Source organism: Thunnus thynnus, chromosome 21, assembly GCF_963924715.1.
Source record: "Thunnus thynnus chromosome 21, fThuThy2.1, whole genome shotgun sequence".
In the NCBI taxonomy this organism is placed as follows: Eukaryota; Metazoa; Chordata; class Actinopteri; order Scombriformes; family Scombridae; genus Thunnus; species Thunnus thynnus.
In genome coordinates, this window is record NC_089537.1 from 10255728 (window position 1) to 10273663 (window position 17936).

A 17936-nucleotide genomic window follows, 5' to 3' on the forward strand; every position below is an offset into this window, starting at 1 on the left:
TCTTTATTTTATCCTCACTCTGCTTCTTATCTTCATGCGTGTGTCTTCTTCTCTCACTTCCTGTCTTCCAGGTCTCTTTTTCTTTTACACTACATCTTTGCTCGTTTGCTACGCTCTGTCCTCCATCCTTCTTTCCATTTCCTTCCTCTTTCTCTTTTCTCTCTCCCGTGCTCTTTACCCAGTCTCTAACCCTCCGCCTCTGTCCTAACTCACCGCAGTCAATATGGCATCCATAATGAAGGCCTGTGTTACGTAAGAAGCGACAGAGGAGTATGGGCTCGGCCAGGAGATGAAGAGATACTGTACAGCAGTGTAAAGGTGCCATTATGCACAGATCCGGCAGTCACCTGAGATACAAGGTGGCATGTTAGACCACGTATGTGTGCGCGATTGCCTGCAGGCCTGTAAAATGTCGTTCAGCCTATAGAAAGCTTGATCTGACAGCCACCCATGATGGATAAAGGCGAGCGGAGCAGCTGGGAGGGAGGAAAGAGGCAGCCGTCCATGAGACAACCGTCACATACATACATACAGTACATGTACTAATGGACCTCATACCTACATGGAACCATGTGACCATAAAGGACACTCTGTCCTCTACGGGTCCCGGCACTGCACACACTGGATTGGACGATCTCCTCAATGGGGATATCACACAAGACCACACACACACACATTGAGTTCACAACCATCACTCCGTGGAATATTTACATTGCTGTCTGCGTGAGGAAAATCATTCCAGGAGGATTTTACTAATGTATTATTTCTATAATCCCTTACAGTTCATCATAGTCACTTCACACCTGTTGTATTTCAATGAGGCATTAGTGGACAGTGAAAGCCATGATGAAGGGCAGTGTTGTCATCTGTAAAGCCCCTCCTGGTTCCCGCTGATGAATTACCCCCATAGTATCTGTGCTCCGCTGAGCAATGCTGCCTGTTCTGAAGACCTGATACTCAGATCCAAACAAATCCAATCAGTCCCACTTCCTGTTGAATTGTTGAAGGTTGAGGGTGAATGGGGAAAGTGCCTCATCCTTAAAAGTAATTTAATCTTATATTGAGTCATTAAACATGCGATAATTGATTATTTGGCCACTTAGGTGCAGTGGAAACAAATTAAAGTAAACATGGAGAACTTGTTAGCAAAAAGCTGCTTATTTACACATCCAGCAGATACGGAGAAACATTATCATTCATTTGTAGTCGTCTTTGTGTCCACCTGGTGAAGGTAAGTCCAATATTCACTCTTGGTTAATCTCTGTTCTGGTCTCCTGAGGAAAATATATGTCTTTTTAGCTTATAAATGCTCCACTATGTTTCCCAGCTAGTTGTGAACTTTGTCTTTATGCCCATATGGTGTTAGGCAGGTAGTGTATAGTGGCTTTTTAGAGCTTTTTCACTGAAAACAGTTGAAGGAATCAAAACAGTAACACTAAAACAATGAGCTGAAAGTCATTAAATCACTGCAGAGCTGAGGGGAAAGCTGGTGGCTACAAGCGACCTCTTTACATACAAGTAGTCATCTGATCTATTGTTAAAAAATATTGATTATAGCAGCTTTAAAGCTCTACTAATCAGTATTTTCTAAACAATGGATCATGTGATGTGAAAGGGGTTGCTCATAATAATAATAATAATAATAAAGTTTATTTACATAGAACTTATTGAAAAACAAAAATTTCAAAGTGCTTTGCAAATACAAAATGAAAAAGCAACAGAAAAAAACAAACACAATCAACCACATACAGAATAAGGGAATAACGTAAAAATACATTTTCAGAAGTAGTTTAAAAAAATAGAGATAATTATTACAGAAAATTATAGCAAATCTCTGCAGTTCTTCCTTTTTAGCGTCTTTTAGCTCATTGTTTTGATAGCACAGCCCAAAAATAACACTCACATCAACCTCATTGAACCAATGAATGTTGAACCAACTCTACGCCACCTGTCCGGCAACAAGCAGCAGGCAGTTAGCAACTAGCTGATGAACATAGTGGAGCATTTAGCAGCTAAAGCGCCAGTGGTGGAGCCCAAAACAGAGCTCAAAGAAAGGTGAATATCCAACAGGTGGCCAAAAGCATGACTGTGAATGAATGCTCATGTTGCTCTGTGTCATCTGGATGTGTAAATAGTCAATTGTTGGCTTTTAAAAGTGATGATGTGTGACAGTCTGCGTTTTGCAAGTTGCTGTGGATCCAGAAAATGTATCAGTGCAGCTTTTGAATAAACTGGGAGATAACTGTTGGTCGCTTCTAATCCAAATCAACTTGTGTTTTGTTTAATCAAATGGCATCATATTTGAAACTATCATAGAGATCTGCTTTGTTTCCTTTGTATTCATCACTTGCACTCTTGAAATTGATTTAAGCTTTTCGGAGAATTAGCTCAGACTGTTTATATTTATATTTTTAGCCTCAAGAAAAATCTGATTAGGACTCGTCTATGATGAAACCAACTACACCATGGCAGCACTTTAAAAGAATTTTTTAAGAGTCTGTGAAGTGTCCAACACAGTTAAAGCATCAAAGTTCAGATCTACTGACTTCAATTTGGCCTCCAGCTGCATGTTACACATCCAACTTGCTCTCTTTCATCTGCAGGTAAACATTAAGCATGCGAGTCTATGCTCGGAGATTATTCTACTCTGAGCTACATCCCTGTGCATTCGTTTTGGCTTGCTTGTCACGCTGTCAAAGGCAAAGCAAATGTAATCTGGTTGAGGGCATGTCCGTGTTGCCAACTGTTGCTGCCGTCGCCGCCAGGCTGACTCCAAGATTATATCCAAAAGCATTTTATGTAATTCTTAAAGCGATGTGTGTCTTATGTGGGTATATTTTAGTCTTACAACACTGGTCCAGAGATAGATAGATTGTAGAGTGTTTGTCTGCCAACATATGGTTCTCCCATTGCATTTTTTCATGATGTGACCTTATTAAATCTTAGGCAAATCCCTTTTTGTCGAAAATGTAATGCGTCACTATGAACAGAGGAGATTTGCTCTTGCTGTGTGCAAAAATATTTGTGTCTAGAGAGAAAGAAAGTTCATATGTGCACAGTCAGCGGTGTTAAGTGGTTATATCACAGCTTGCAGAGGTACAGGAAACATGTCATTAGCTGTATTCATTAACTCAATGGACTTATTGTTTGTCCCACAGAGGAAGGTCAGTGGTGAGCCGATAGGAAGAACAGTATTGATTCAGCCATTGCAAAGACTGGGTTTGATTTATGAACCGTTTACACAAGTGCTGTTTGTGCTACTCATAAGTGTAAGACGAGAGTTCTGTTTTACTGTCGACGTCGGTCGAAGTGGTGATTGCTACAGACGCTAACATGTTGCATCACTCTGAATTTTAATGTGTAAGTGTTTTAGCGTGTAGCGGAGAGACAGTTCAGCGGTGAAATCATTCATGGAGAGATAGCTGAACTAAGTCAGGATGAGTCATAGCCTGCGTGTATCCTTCACCCAGGGTTATTTTTACACCTCACACAGACAAGAAAACTGCTCAACATTAGCTCACAAACAATCTAAATTTGAACTTCTAGGAACTGGTTATCCCCCTCTCTTTTGGGTATTTTGAGGACATGGTTCTGGATGTTTTTTCCTAATTAAGATAGAGTTGCTATCAGTCATTTATATCTGAGAAATCTTGGTGTTATCTTTGATAACAAACTTACCTTTGACTGACAGATGAAGTCAGTTGTTCAATCGTGCTTTCTGCAACTTCGCGATATCTCGAAAATTAGATCTTTTTTATCTGCTAAGAATCTGGAAACTGTCACCCACGCTGTCATTACATCCCGCTTAGACTGCTGTAACTCACTGTGTTCCTGTCTCACTTAATACAACCTCTCCGAACTTCAACTAGTTCAAAATGCTGCAGCAAGACTACTCAAAAAAAACAGTAGAAGAAGAAGAAGAGGAAGAACAGAACACTGGTTACCTGTATATTTTAGAATTGATTACTTTTAAAGCATGTTTGGGGTTGACCCCTGATTATATCAATGAATTACTAACACCTTACGAGCCTGAATGCAGCCTGAGATCCTTCAGCAGAGATGTGTTAGTAATTCCTGAGTCAGAGCTCAAAACCTTTGAGCCTTTGGAGTCAGGGTCTGTGACTCTGGGACGACCTACCGGAGGAGATCTGGCAGGCTAAATCTCTCTTAAAAATTCACTTTTTCAGAATTGCTTTCTCTTGAATCGGTTATTCTTCTGTTTTTACTTTACTTGTTTTGACTGTGTTTTAGTAATTTATACCTCGCTTGTCATTATTACTGTATCAATTCTACTTTTATCTGGTAATTTTTCTTGTTTTTATGTCTGTGTAAAGCATTTTGTAACTTATTTTTGAAAAGAGCTATATAAATAATGTTATTATTATTATTTTTGCACAATCTGATATTTTCATTTGTCTCCCTCCTATGTTCCTCCCGGCAGACTAAACCAGTTGCATTTGCTGTTCGCACAAATGTCAACTACAGCCCGAGTCACGATGATGATGTCCCCGTGCCAGGCATGGCCATCTCCTTTGAGGCTAAAGACTTCCTCCATGTCAAAGAGGTGAGCAGTGTGAGATGATATTCAAGGTAGCGATGCAGAAGGATATATAGGGAGGATGAAGGTGACGTATATCTGTCTCGAATTACTTGCTATATGTAGAAATTCAACAATGACTGGTGGATAGGACGCCTGGTGAAGGAAGGCTGTGAAATCGGTTTCATCCCCAGTCCGGTGAAGATTGAAAACAGTCGAATCCTCCAGGAGCAAAGAGCCAAACAGGGCAAGTTCCACTCCAGGTAAAAAGCCGCATCTACACCACATCCACATTTTCTCTTATTCATGAGGTCGTCTAAACATAAGTTAGATCTCTCGAGATTTTCTGTGACAAAGTGTTGTGACCTCCATCTCGTTTCAGTAAATTGGGAGCAAACTCATCCTCTAGTTTAGGTGAAGTGGTTCCTAACTCACGGAAATCTACTCCTCCTTCGTCTGGTAAGTAGCAGGATAGGCAAATTTTAAAACTTTGTACTTAATATATTGTTTGGTCATTTAAAACAACTTTGAATGTAAAATTATCTACTTACTCTAAATAATTAAATGTTTTTTATTTCTACCTGCAGTAAAGTTGACATTTTCTGTCAGTTACATGTTTGAATTGCCATAACTGTACTTTTAAATGTATCATTTGTTCTCTGGGTGTAGTATCCTACATTCTGTGCTACTGTCGATGTGAAATGTACCCCGTTACCTGTGACTTCCTGTGTTCACCTCGGTGTGATGGTGCTCTTGTCTGTCTGTGTGCGTAGCCATTGACATAGACGCCACAGGCTTAGACCCCGAGGACAATGAGCTTCCAGTCAACCTGCGCTCCCCTAAAGCCAGTCCAAACACTGTCATGTCACCCCTAGCAAAAGAGAAACGAATGCCCTTCTTTAAGAAGGTAAACCGTGTACTACCCCACCCTCTCCTCTTCTCTGTCCGTCCGCACCTCTCTGACTAAATGCCTGTGGCTGCTTGGCGTCACTTAGCGCCCGTCCTGTTCGTCTACATGTGCCACCACTGTCCTTGTCCTTCGGCGTGCACCTGGCCATTAGCATGCATGCCTGTTCTTAACCTTTCTCTTTCTCCTCTTCCGTCTCACCACAGCTAAGCAGAAGCAGAAGTCGGTAAGTCGTGGTGTGCAGTGCACCCACAGGCACAGCAGGGACCTCCGTGGTCTGAACTGTGCAATGCCTTTGCGGAGTTTCACCTCTGTGCTGAGCTCTCCCCCCTACTCACTGCTCTGCAATCGTCTGTGTTGTGTTTGTGATCGTTTGTGTTTGTAAGTGAACTTATGAACCGGAGTCAGTGAGACCTCAGTTTGAGCAGCTTTTTAATTTTTTATATCGGAGCCTGTGTGAAAGCCACACAATCATGCATGTACTTCATATTTTCAAGCTTTAATGTCTTGTTTATTGCCAGAGACAGATTCATCCTGAGTAAAATCTGGTATTAAGTATGATGTTTGGCATTTGTTGTATTAACATAAATATGAATATACATCTATTATTCATGTTTTTAGTAGTGACAGCAGCAATAAATGTAGCAGTTTGTATTTCTGCTGCACTACGATTCAGAGGAAAATGTATTTAGGGCTGCAACTAATGATTATTTTCATTATCAATTAATCTGTAGATTATATTCTCGATTAATGGATTAATTGTTTTGGCTATAAAATGTCAAAAACTGGAGAAAAATCATGATTCAAAGGCAATGTCTCCAGATGTCTTGGTTTGTGTGACCAACAGTCCAAAAACCAAGAATATTCAGTTTACTATCATGTATGACACAGGAAAGCTTCAAATCATCACATTTGAGAAGCTGAAACCAACAAAATGATTATTCTGTTATAGTCATTTTGTTAGTCGCTGATAAATTTTCTGTCGATCGACTAATCGTTGTAGCACTGAGATATGACTTAGATATGATGATACTGTCACTATATGTCATTAGTTTCCCAAGACTATACTGACGTTACACAAGTAATCCAAGGTTGATCTCAGGCTACAAGAAGTATTTGAGGAGAACAACGTTGTCCATTAATACCCTCATGTTAGTCAGTAGTAGTGTGCATCAGTTCCCACAACGTCCCGGGGGGAAGCCCAGTGACGGCAGCAAACGTTAGACAGAAAGAAAATGTTTAGATGCGGAGAGAAGAGGAAGCGACGGGCGGCAACATGAAACGCTCATCATAAAGATAAACATAGATAGATAGAGAGTAGCTTGAACATAAGAAGAGTGAGAAAATGACTGCAGTCATCATCAGTGCGTTTAAGTAGCGAGAGGAGGTAAGATTCATCCCTCTCTCTCCTTCCCAGCTGTCAGCCCTCCAACAGAGCTTCAACTTAGATCATGCACAGTGTTTTTTTTTTTTTTTTTTTTGCTTTAAAAAAGGAGAGTATTTCACTTTCCTCCAGTGTGCTGGCATATCCACACATACTTCAAACATGCTGCACAGTAAGACGCCAGGGACACAGCAGCAGCAGCAGCAGCAGGTTCACTGCCTCGCTGTCAGACGCCTTCTGAGAGAATATACAAAGTATTTTAAAAAATTAAAGAGATGTCTCTCTGAAATTATACAAAAAAGGGAATTGTTGCAAGAAGAATAACAAACAGGAGGATATGAATTTAATAAAACAACAAATATTATGTAGCTGGATCATAAATCTCTTCACTGCTCTTGAGATTTTAAGGAATAATTCATCTTTTTAAGGAAAAGGCTTATTTGCTTTCCTGCAGAGAGTGAGATGTATCATTTGTCATTAGCAATTGTTCCAGTTTTAACAGCACCCCTCCCTATGATTTTATTTAAAACTGACGCTGTTACACAAACTGAGCTCCCACTATGTCTCAACTTAAGTGGCAAGTTTTTCTACCTTTGTCCTAATTTTTCAGTTGTAGCTTCGGTCGATCTACTGTGGCTTTTTTTCTCCCTCTTCTAACTAACCTTTCCTGCTACATCGTTTCCTTTTTATTCAGTGACATTAGAACCATGAAATGAGAGAATTTATCCAAGTAATGCAATCTTTTCCTGGATTATTGTAGTTTACTGTAACCTGCTTTGACATCATGACATCATGTAACATCATGATGTTAAGAAGAAACTGCCACATTCATTATAAATCAGAGCTCGCTCGTGTTGTGTTTTGCTGGCTAGACGTCTCATTTCATGGTTCACAAATGTCCCAGCGCTTTTAAAAATGACCCTGCAAGTGATTTGTGATGGGGGAGTGTTTACTTTGTCTCCATAAATGAGTGCAACTGTTTTTCTTCTTCTTCTTCTCTCTGAAAGACGGAACACATTCCTCCGTACGACGTTGTGCCTTCCATGCGGCCCGTGGTTCTGGTTGGACCGTCACTGAAGGGCTACGAGGTGCGTCAAAGCTTTGACATTTCAAACCACAACACAGGCTTTACTGTTCCTCTGGGAAATCATCAGCAAAACATGTGTGCCCCTTTAACTGCTTTGTCTTAATGGCTTCTGGGCTCTCTGTATCGTCCACAGGTGACAGACATGATGCAAAAAGCACTGTTTGACTTTTTGAAACACAGATTTGAAGGAAGGTAAGTTCCCATTGACCTTTTAAAATCAGCTCTCATCCTGCTTCCTTCCTCATTCCTCTCTCCTCTCTCTCCGGCTCCTATAGGCTGGTATTTATCTTTCCCCTGAGGCTAGCTGAGGGAGTGTGTAACAAGTTTGTTTGGCCTGGAGATGTGTGCTGCTGCTTTAAATAGGCCCTCTTCATGTCCTTAATAGGCCATAGTAGACCCTAGAGCAGAGAGCAGGAGTCTCCTCACTCAACGTTGAGTCCTCTGCTTGGTCGCTCTCCCATCCACCCATCCAGAGCAGAAAGGCCATGAAGTTACACAACACTAACATCCACTCAGACCGTCAGCAGCTGCAGAGAAATCTGTTGATTCTCCTTTTGGGCTCTGTTGTTCAAACATGGTTGAAATAATCCATCCAGCATGTTGTAATCAAGCTAAAATAATCCTGTTAATAAGTAGCATCCAGCTAATTTAGTTCTTCAAATGCAGTTAGAGGATTGATTTCTTGTATTGTGGATTAAGTGCTCTTAAGTGGAAAATAAAGGCAACGAGAGGAGGGAGTGGAAACCATGATCTGCGCTGATATGATTGGTTGAATATTGATTATATGATTGCACTTATATGAGGTAGGTGTTTAGGGAAGCCAAAGACACTTTCAGCTTTGTTACTGGTATTATTGTGTCGTTCATCGTGCTTCACAATGTTTCCACACTTCCATTGTTGTTATTTATTAGTTATTAGTAGTTGGATCGTGTGCACAGTTAGTGAGGTTCTCCCAAATACAAGTGGATGCTGTTGTTGCAATGTTGATTATAAATCCAGTGCTACTAGTTGACATGTTTCTGTTCTTCATAATTGAGAATTAATGCTAGCCACAATATCTTACCTTAAAAAAATATTAAATGTATCAAGTAAAACCCTGTTAAAATCTTGTGTAAAGTAGATTTATTGTGTTTAAATTCTAGTATATACAGTCAAGCAAATTTCATATGTTTTTGCATTAAATGACAAATCCTCATCATAAAGTGGGTAAATGCCATGTTTTTGGTTCCAATGGTTCAATAAAAGTTTTTTTTATATAACCTATATAAAAATCTATATAAAGAACATTGTGTTCAACCAAAAACCAGAAGGGGGACTGAGGTGCATACAACCAAAGTCAAAGTTTAAAGCACAAGACAGGGTTCTGATCTGGATGTGTGAACCCTGTTTTGTGCTTCGTATATAACCTTTATTTTACCAGGTAATCTCACTGAGATCAAGATCTTTTTTTTTGCGAGAGAGACCAGAGTACAACAGAGAGAAAGAAAACAAACATAGCCAGTCATAACAAAAGGACAAAGACATACAACACACTTAGCCAGGCATAACAAAAGCGAATTTAATCAGAAACAATCACAGACATCACTAAATAGACTCAAGATTTAAAAACAGCCAGTGGAATGAGACTTTTGAAGTTTTGAAATCCTCAGTAATTCATCGTCTTTATAAGGTGCGAAGTAGTCGGAGGTGGTTTTCTCAAGTTCAGTGTTTACCAGAGGAGAGTTAAACAGCCCTGAGGTCTGCTCTGGTGAACACTGGTTGTGAATTTATGAAGTGAAGTGAAGCAGATTTCGCAGGAGACATTTATAAATAAAAATGATAGAATGTCATTCTCTTCATGTCGCTACTGAGGACCAGCCTACTTTTCCATATAATACACAGTGTTCTGTATGATATTTATCTCCTTAAATGAAACGCAAAGCACAATAAAACTGCATCAAGCTGTTTTTTAAGGTAGCAGCGTGATAATAAAGCATATCTTCATAGTCAAACACAGACATGATGGTTGACAGTACGATCGTTTTCCTGTCCTCAAGACAGAAATATGCTTTATTTCGATACAGGAAACACATTTTTATGGCCCGTTTTTATATTAGTTTGCTCATTAACCTACATGTTCTGATTTCAAATCTTGGGAAAAGGAGTCATTAGTATCTGAAAATGAGTTTACGTGAAGGGTTCCCCCCCTTAAGAGGTCTTGGTCATGATCCAGCTAATTGTGAATAATTCAGCACTTTTGCAGGTTTTGGCTTTTAGAAATCTGATAGCAGCTCTAGATCATTTTAAGCTAGCTTTAAAGACCTGAAAACTCCAGGCCTTCATCAGTCTATCAGCAATCAAATCTAGCTAGCTCACTTATACATGATTGAAGAACAGGGCTCCATATTCACTTATATCACTTCTGTTCACGTGATTTTTAACAAATCTACATCTATATTCTGTCTGTTCTTTCTTCTCTTTCTTTGTTCAATTCTTTATCATTTGTCCTTTGAATATATCTGCAGCTGTATGCTTTAATATACACCAAGAATAAGTGTTTGTATCTCGTATCAAATCAAGTTCATATAGTCTGGTTAACTGAGTATCTTTCTTGCCCCTTTTTCTTCAGAATATCAATCACTCGTGTCACGGCGGACATCTCTCTTGCCAAACGCTCCGTCCTGAACAATCCCAGCAAGCACGCCATCATTGAACGCTCCAACACACGCTCAAACTTGGGTACGTTTGTGCTCGAAATTACCGCAGTGCCTGGGAACATCTGGTGTTTTGATTCATAATGCTTTCAAGGAGACCAGCTTATGTGGAAAAGGAAGGAAACGATTAAAGAAACTCTTGACAACAGTAATGATAACTCCTGAAGGCCCGGAGTGGCCTTGGCTTGGTTTCTTCTGTTCGGAATGAAAGATGGAGCATAAATGCACGATAACAAGTTCAAGAGCCGCTCTGATTTGACCGGGGTTGATTGGGGTTTAGATGTGATTAGGCTGAAATAGATCTCCATGTATCACCATAAGCATCAGTCAGCAGCTGCGGCAGAGGAAGAAGACCCAGGAAAAGTGCATGCTGGAAGCGAAAAGTGCATGCTGGAAGCGAAAAGTGCGTCACGTTTTGAATTTTTTATGATTACTGCCAGCCGCCACACTTTAACTTGAGGATTTAACCTCAGTTGTTTTCAAGGGTTTACTGTTATCTCAGAAAAAAAGTCAAAATGAGCTTGAGAGCTCTTGAAAGCTTGAATTTCTTTCACTCCATATTTTACCATTTTTACTTTAAGTCAGTTGGAATTTACACTGTTATTGAACAGGCATACATATGCTTAAAAAAATCTTCTAAGCAAGTCATTATGTGGCCTTTTTTTAAAAAAAAAATCTACAAAAAAGCATTCTTACATTTGCTTTCCTGTGCAAATCATCAGCGGATATTTCTTGAATCAAAAGTGACATTTGCGTGAAGCCAATCATCTGCTTTAATTCAAGATACAATAAATGATTTCAGGAAAAATTCTGCATTGGAAACATTATCAAAATTATCTCATTCATCTGGCATATTTTAGCAGCAAAATAAGAATTTTGTGACTCAGTCGTGGTCAAAATGAGCTGTTTAGTTGGAATGTTTTCATGTTATCGGTTTACTTCGAACTTTGTCGTGACGGGAAATCATGAGGGCCGGCCATGAGTCTCTCAGATTGGGATTTGTGCCCTGCTGTGATATTTCTTGGATTGTTTTTGCAGTCACGTCGTCATCTGTTGGAGTGGGGGATGTGTGATGTAACAGTCAGTATTTGTTAGAGGTAACAGAACGTGGCTCGCTGTTCCTCTCAGAGCTATTAGTCTCAAAACCTGGTCCCTGAAGTCATGATGTCTTTTCAATATTTATGGCTCCACGAAGCAGAAAGAAAAGAACTAAGCAACCAGTGTGAGGATCTCTTTATTTCCCCACTGTTATCCTGCACCTGTCCTAAATATAGGATTTGATGGTACACACCACTACCTCTATAGTAAGTAAGAACAAACACAGGCAGGATAGCAACAAGAATGACAAACTAGATCAATCAATATCACAATATGAACAAGGATATTTATGGCACCTAAAATGCAGAGGGGCAGTTGTGTCCCGTTGCATATTTAGGCCAGGTGGAGGAAATAAAGACAGTAACCACATACAGGATTATAGCTCCCAAACCTTATAAGACTGAGTTGACTCAGAACAATCACACAGAAGGCATGGAAACTCACATATAAAAAGACATAAAAAATCCAGCTGTTGTTTAATGATATACTTTTACATCAGATAAAACTCTAAAGACATGTAAAATAAAAATTTGTTTTCTTAGCTTTAAGTGAAACATGTAAAAAAAAAAACAACAACATTAAAGGAAAAAAGTTTATTCCTTATATCCTTGCCAAGAGTTTGAAGAGACGATTGATAGCGGTGATCTCATGTCTGTACAGTAAATATGAAGCCAGCAGCCGGTTAGCTTAGCTTAGCATAAACACTGAAAACAGGGGGAAACTGCTAGCTTGGGGATCATGGTTGAAATAAATTATATTAATTAAAATATTTCTCCAGTATTGATAAATATCACAATGTGGCATGCAAAATACAAAGAGGCAGCTGTTCATATGTAATTCTCTATTTAGGTCAGGTAGAGGATAACAGGAAAAAAAGAGTAGCTACATACATTATATTATAGCTTCTAACTCAGTCTAATAAGGTTTGGAAGCTTTTCAAACATTTAAAACAAAAATGTCAATATCCTTTTATCCTTTTATTCTGTTTTGATGCCTTTTATGCTCTATGTAAAGCACTTTGAATTGCCTTGTTGAAATGTGCTATACAAATAAACTTGCCTTTAGTTAGTTTTTAATTGCAATTTGCTTGGAATCATCAATTTAGACAACACAATTTTGTAAAAAAGATATCACAACATGATCACATTGTCACACTATATTAACATTCATACAAATATTTTGTTCAGCTGAAGTCCAGAGTGAGATTGAGCGGATTTTCGAACTTGCCCGGACGTTACAGCTGGTGGTTCTGGACGCCGACACCATAAACCACCCGTCGCAGCTGGGAAAGACTTCCCTCGCCCCCATTATTGTCTACGTCAAGATCACCTCTCCCAAGGTGAGTAAAAGGAGCGTATTTGATCCCGACATACACACAGTCAGTTTGAAATCCCACAGCTTGTACTGCGATAGAGACTTGTTGATGTGTCTTGTCATATTGCTTTTTTTTCTTCAACTGTTTTATGTGATTGTTACATAAAACATGTCAAGACGTGACTGCCTGTTTGAAAGTGAGCATGAGGGGGCTGATTCATGGCTCTGACTTCAGCACATTTATAAAAAAAAAAGGCTCATGATTCAGTGATCAATAGCAAACACAGAGAGATAATGAGAGAAGGCGCAGAAGAGAGAAACAAGCTTTAAATCAAAATGGCATCAGTGTGAATCACACTTGGAGTGGGATAAAATTAACCGCTCTGTACCACCTGTTGTCTGCTGTACCGCTAACCTTAAAGGGATAACGACGGTATTTTTCACAGATATATAAAGGCTTAGATTCCCTCCTTTCAAAAGAAGCTACTTACTTTAATCAAGATTTTCATGCACAGTATAAAACCAATTTTTTGCCCACACAAAGCCTTAATTTAGCTAGTCAATTAAGACCGCTGTGACCTTGTGACCTTTGGTCCTCGTCTCCCCTCAGGTGCTGCAGAGGCTCATCAAGTCCAGAGGCAAGTCTCAGGCTAAACACCTCAATGTCCAGATGGTGGCAGCGGACAAGCTGGCTCAGTGCCCTCCTGTAAGTCTCCGCGCTGGAGCCAAATCATGGCTGACTTGTGTTTAGTTTCATGCATATCTGAAGCTTTATGATTACTGCCAGTTCTATTTCTGCTTTTCTGTAATCTGCTTAGTTATTATTTTAGAAAATGAAGCAAGCACCCCAGGCTTGTGAAAGCACAGGCTTAATTTAATTCAAATAGCAATCTAGATCTTTAGGGAATTACTGGTCTCAGAATTAATGACTAATGTTATTTAGTGGTTAATTTAGAGGGATGTATCTGACATAGCTTTGACATGTTTGTATATATAAAGATGTTTGATTTCTTTGCAGGTTTTTTTTGGATATTTGTAGGTTTCTTAACATTTCTTTTGATTGTTAAATTATGTTCTGTCTTGTTTTCTTTATCTCGTCATGTCTCGTCAACTCTTTGATTGCACCCTTCCCCTCTCTCAGGAGATGTTTGACATCATCCTAGATGAGAACCAGCTGGAGGATGCGTGTGAGCATATGGCCGATTACCTGGAGGCCTACTGGAAAAGCACTCACCCCACCAGCTGCAACCCCCCCAACCCACTGCTAACAAAGCTGCCCACGGCTACCCTGCCCTCCAGCCCGGCCCCGGCCTCCGGCGTGCAGGTACAGAGAGGATTTGAACACCTGTAGCTGTGTTTGTAGAGATAAACAGAACAGGACAGGATGTGACGAATGCAGTGCTAAAGGATTGAAAGGGACAGAAGAAGGAATTTATTTATATTTCTTACCATTAAATGTGTCTTTTTAAAGGCTGTCATGCAGGATAACGTCTTTTCTTTGGGTGATTTAATATTGACCAGTAACCAATAAAATATAACTATGGATCCATTCAGTAAATGTCACATATCTGTGTGTGTGTAAATGCTGCATAATCCCTCATCTTTAACCCTCTCTCCATCCACTGCCATCACAATGGGAAATGTAAGACTGACAATGAGGAAAACCCTGATTTTGATGAGGAGCAGGAGTGAGCTTGACGTGTGATTGCTAGCGTGGTGAGTGTGAAGGTTTTGGAGACATGAGGTGCAAGGAGTCTGTCTTGGTCCTGGAAACTAAAAATACAAACAGCTTGAACTTTTCTTTGACCTGTGAGTCCTCCAGGACCACAGTCAACCTTCAACCCTCAAAATTGTGTGTGTGTGTGTGTTCAAGTGTGAGTTCAGATGCTTGTATGACGACAAGCTTGAAGTTGATATCACTCTGCATGTAATAAGTTTGTGTGTGTTTGCAGTGTGTTTTCTTTGTTTGTGTCATCTTACTGACTGACGTGTGTTGCTAATCTCAGGGCAGTGGTGCAGAGCAGAAAGGAGATAAAGCGTTAGTGGAGAGAAAAGGCTCCAGAGAGGACCACCAGCACCATCACCACCATCACCACCACCACCACCAGAGCCAGGACCAGGCCGATGCCGACGCCGAAGCTGAGGGAGATGGCAACGAGGAGGAGAGGCCGCTGAGGACGGAGTCATCAAGGAGAGCCCAGCACATCCACCACCGTTCGTCTTCCACCAGGACTGAGCACCACAACCACCATCACCACCACCACCACCACAGCAGTCGAGCCAGGGGCCTCTCCCGGCAGGAGACTTTGGACTCGGAGACCCCCGAGAGCCGAGAAAGCCGAGAGAGCCGAGAGAGCCGAGAGAGCAAGGACTCGGCTTATAACGAGCCGCGCACTCAGCTCCTCCACCAGGAAGAAGAGGAGGAGGAGGAGGAGGAGGAAGTGGAGGAGGAGGAGGAGGAGGACGAGGAGGAGGAGGAGGACGAGGAGGATCTAGGGGAGGGGCACCCTCAGCAGCAGCAGCGTTACGAGCAGCTGCCCCACCGGGACCACAACCACCACCATCACCACCACCACCATCACCGCGGCGGGGCGGAAGAGGCCGGACACAGCACGGGACACCATCGCTCCAAGGAGCGCGAGCAGGACCATAACGAACGGAACAAGCAGCGCTCTCACCACCACCACCGGCCGACGCGTGACCACCACCATCACTACTACGACCGGGACAGAGACAGGGACCGAGAGGGGGAGGTGGCTCCCAAAAAGAGGGGGGATGCAGGGGAATGGGCCAGAGACTCCTACATCCACCAGTGACAGACCAAAATCCCTCCTGAAGCTCATTTGGACTCTCCTGTTAAAGACCATTCTGTTCTCCCATCGTGCTGCTATACCCTGAAACCACAGCATCCTATTTATGTACACTTCCTTTGTAAATGCATCTTTTTCAATGGCAGGATTTTGATTACATAGATACAAATATAAATATATATAAATATATATATATATATGTATGTGTGTATCTATGCATAGACGTCGTTTATGTGTGGATATGCATGACTATTCTCAAATATGCATATTTTAAACCTGTGTTTGATAAAGCATGACACGAAAGCAGAATTTTTTTCTGTACTGAGCTGTGCTTTCTGTGATTAGCATTTTAATTTTTTTTTTTTTGTTATTAATGTTTTTTGGGGGGGGGGGGGTTTGTTTTGTTTTTTGCTTGCTACCACTTGAATGATTTGATCCTTCAGACTACTGCGAGAGTTGACTGACCGAGTTAGTTTGATGCTGTATTTGCAGAGGTTTTTTTTGTTTAAAGGAATAGTTCGACAATTTGGGGAATACATTTATCTGCTTTCTTAGCAGATGAGAAGATCAATACCACTTAGTGTTATCGATCTTCTCATCTAACTAAAGCGACAGTGTATTTCCCAAAATATCAAACCATTACTTTAATTATGTCCATCATCTATTTCTTAGTTCCTTTTTTTTTTTTTTTTTAAATTCTGCGTCCATGGTTTTAACATATTTATGCCTCCTTCGAGGTGCACCTTAGTCTTGCCTTACAAGACAAACGAGTTCTACAATAACTTCCTCTCTTACATGCTGTACTGTTCTCTTTGTATGGGTCCAGAAACATTTTATAACATTGATACACCCTTTATTCTGCACTTTTACTGATTCACATTGGTTTCAAGTGAAAGCAGTTTGATATGACATTGCAACTTACTGTAGGTCTCCTACCAAAACTCCCATCAAGGTTAATCTTTTATTAAGTCTGACCCCTTTTTCTAATGAATGTTGTTTAACTCCCACTTTAACTTCATAGTACAAAGAATGTTCATTTTAGGAAATCTTCTTTAGTATGTTCCTCAGTATGAATTAAAATATGCATTTGCAAAAACACAAACAATCCAGATGTTTACCAGATGAAGATAATGACATTTTAACCATTTGTTCACTCCCCTGACTAACAGGATCTATTTAATGCAAAGTGATGATGGTTTAAGAGCCTCCAACACAAGAGTCAATTATGTGCAAAAGTTGGTTCGACTTTAAACTTATCATGTATTAATTCATGATACTGAAAATCTGAATTGACTTTAGGTTTGAGTCCACGCACTCTGCCCCTGTTTACAATACCACAATCTTTACACGTCCCCTTTTCTTTCTTTGGTTTTGCCTGACAATTGTAATTATAAAAAAAAAAAAAACTCCTCCATTTCTATGCTACATTGGTAGCACTACAGATTTTTTAACAGTGTACATGTGTATGTACATAATGCATAAATATGAAGAATAAAGTTGGCAACAAAGGACTGACACGGGGAGGAGGGTTTGACGTGTGCTTTTTCAGAAGACCCAGACAGAGGAGGAGGAGAGCGGTGTCTATAAATAGTTATCTGAAACTCTGCTGAAAAATTGAGGTAGTCTACCTCCTGAGTCGTCATGACAACATCGACATGAATGACAATACTGAGGGGATGAATCTAAAATAGGAAGCTGCTTTGTTTTTTTTGTTCCTCCTGCTTGTCCGCACAGATGCTTCCAAAATAGCCAAACAAGCCTTCCCAGAGATGCGGTCCCCTCGTCTGAGCTGATTTGATCACAGGATTTTAATTTTGTTAAACAAAGGAAACGGATATCAAAACCTTTCTGTGCTGCTGCAGCAAGTGGAACAGCCATTTTAATCAGCAGTCTTGCCCCTACATAAAAATGCACAGATGCAGTCTGCTGGCATTCCAGACAGATGTGTGGATGGAGTGATAAGAGTCTAATGGTATTCCCAGGAAGAATGACTGAGCCGAGGTCATTGTGAAGGTCCTCAAAATGCTGCATGACAGGAGAAAGGGCCGGATGTGCGCGTACTGCAGGCACAAATCTATAAATTACTCTCAGTGCAGATTTAATGGA

The 17936-nt window shown here is 40.5% G+C and overlaps 1 protein-coding gene across 6 annotated transcripts in view; it reads left to right on the forward strand.

The window, feature by feature from the left end:
• The window catches only part of cacnb2a (calcium channel, voltage-dependent, beta 2a), a 71901-nt gene extending 54554 nt beyond the window's left edge, over nucleotides 1–17347 (forward strand). For 4 of the 6 annotated variants that reach the window (XM_067577667.1, XM_067577670.1, XM_067577671.1 and 1 more), the window contains 11 exons: nucleotides 4442–4564; nucleotides 4664–4800; nucleotides 4920–4996; nucleotides 5311–5444; nucleotides 7836–7916; nucleotides 8049–8107; nucleotides 10524–10633; nucleotides 12894–13045; nucleotides 13631–13726; nucleotides 14162–14344; nucleotides 15027–17347. In XM_067577667.1, the coding sequence (XP_067433768.1) occupies nucleotides 4442–4564; nucleotides 4664–4800; nucleotides 4920–4996; nucleotides 5311–5444; nucleotides 7836–7916; nucleotides 8049–8107; nucleotides 10524–10633; nucleotides 12894–13045; nucleotides 13631–13726; nucleotides 14162–14344; nucleotides 15027–15836 (1962 nt within the window). In that variant the 3' untranslated portion in view covers nucleotides 15837–17347. Of the gene's footprint in view, nucleotides 1–4441; nucleotides 4565–4663; nucleotides 4801–4919; nucleotides 4997–5310; nucleotides 5445–5650; nucleotides 5671–7835; nucleotides 7917–8048; nucleotides 8108–10523; nucleotides 10634–12893; nucleotides 13046–13630; nucleotides 13727–14161; nucleotides 14345–15026 lie in introns of all 6 variants that reach the window. The other 2 variants (XM_067577669.1, XM_067577672.1) reach the window with 1 other exon arrangement.
• The last annotated feature ends 589 nt before the right edge of the window (nucleotides 17348–17936 follow it).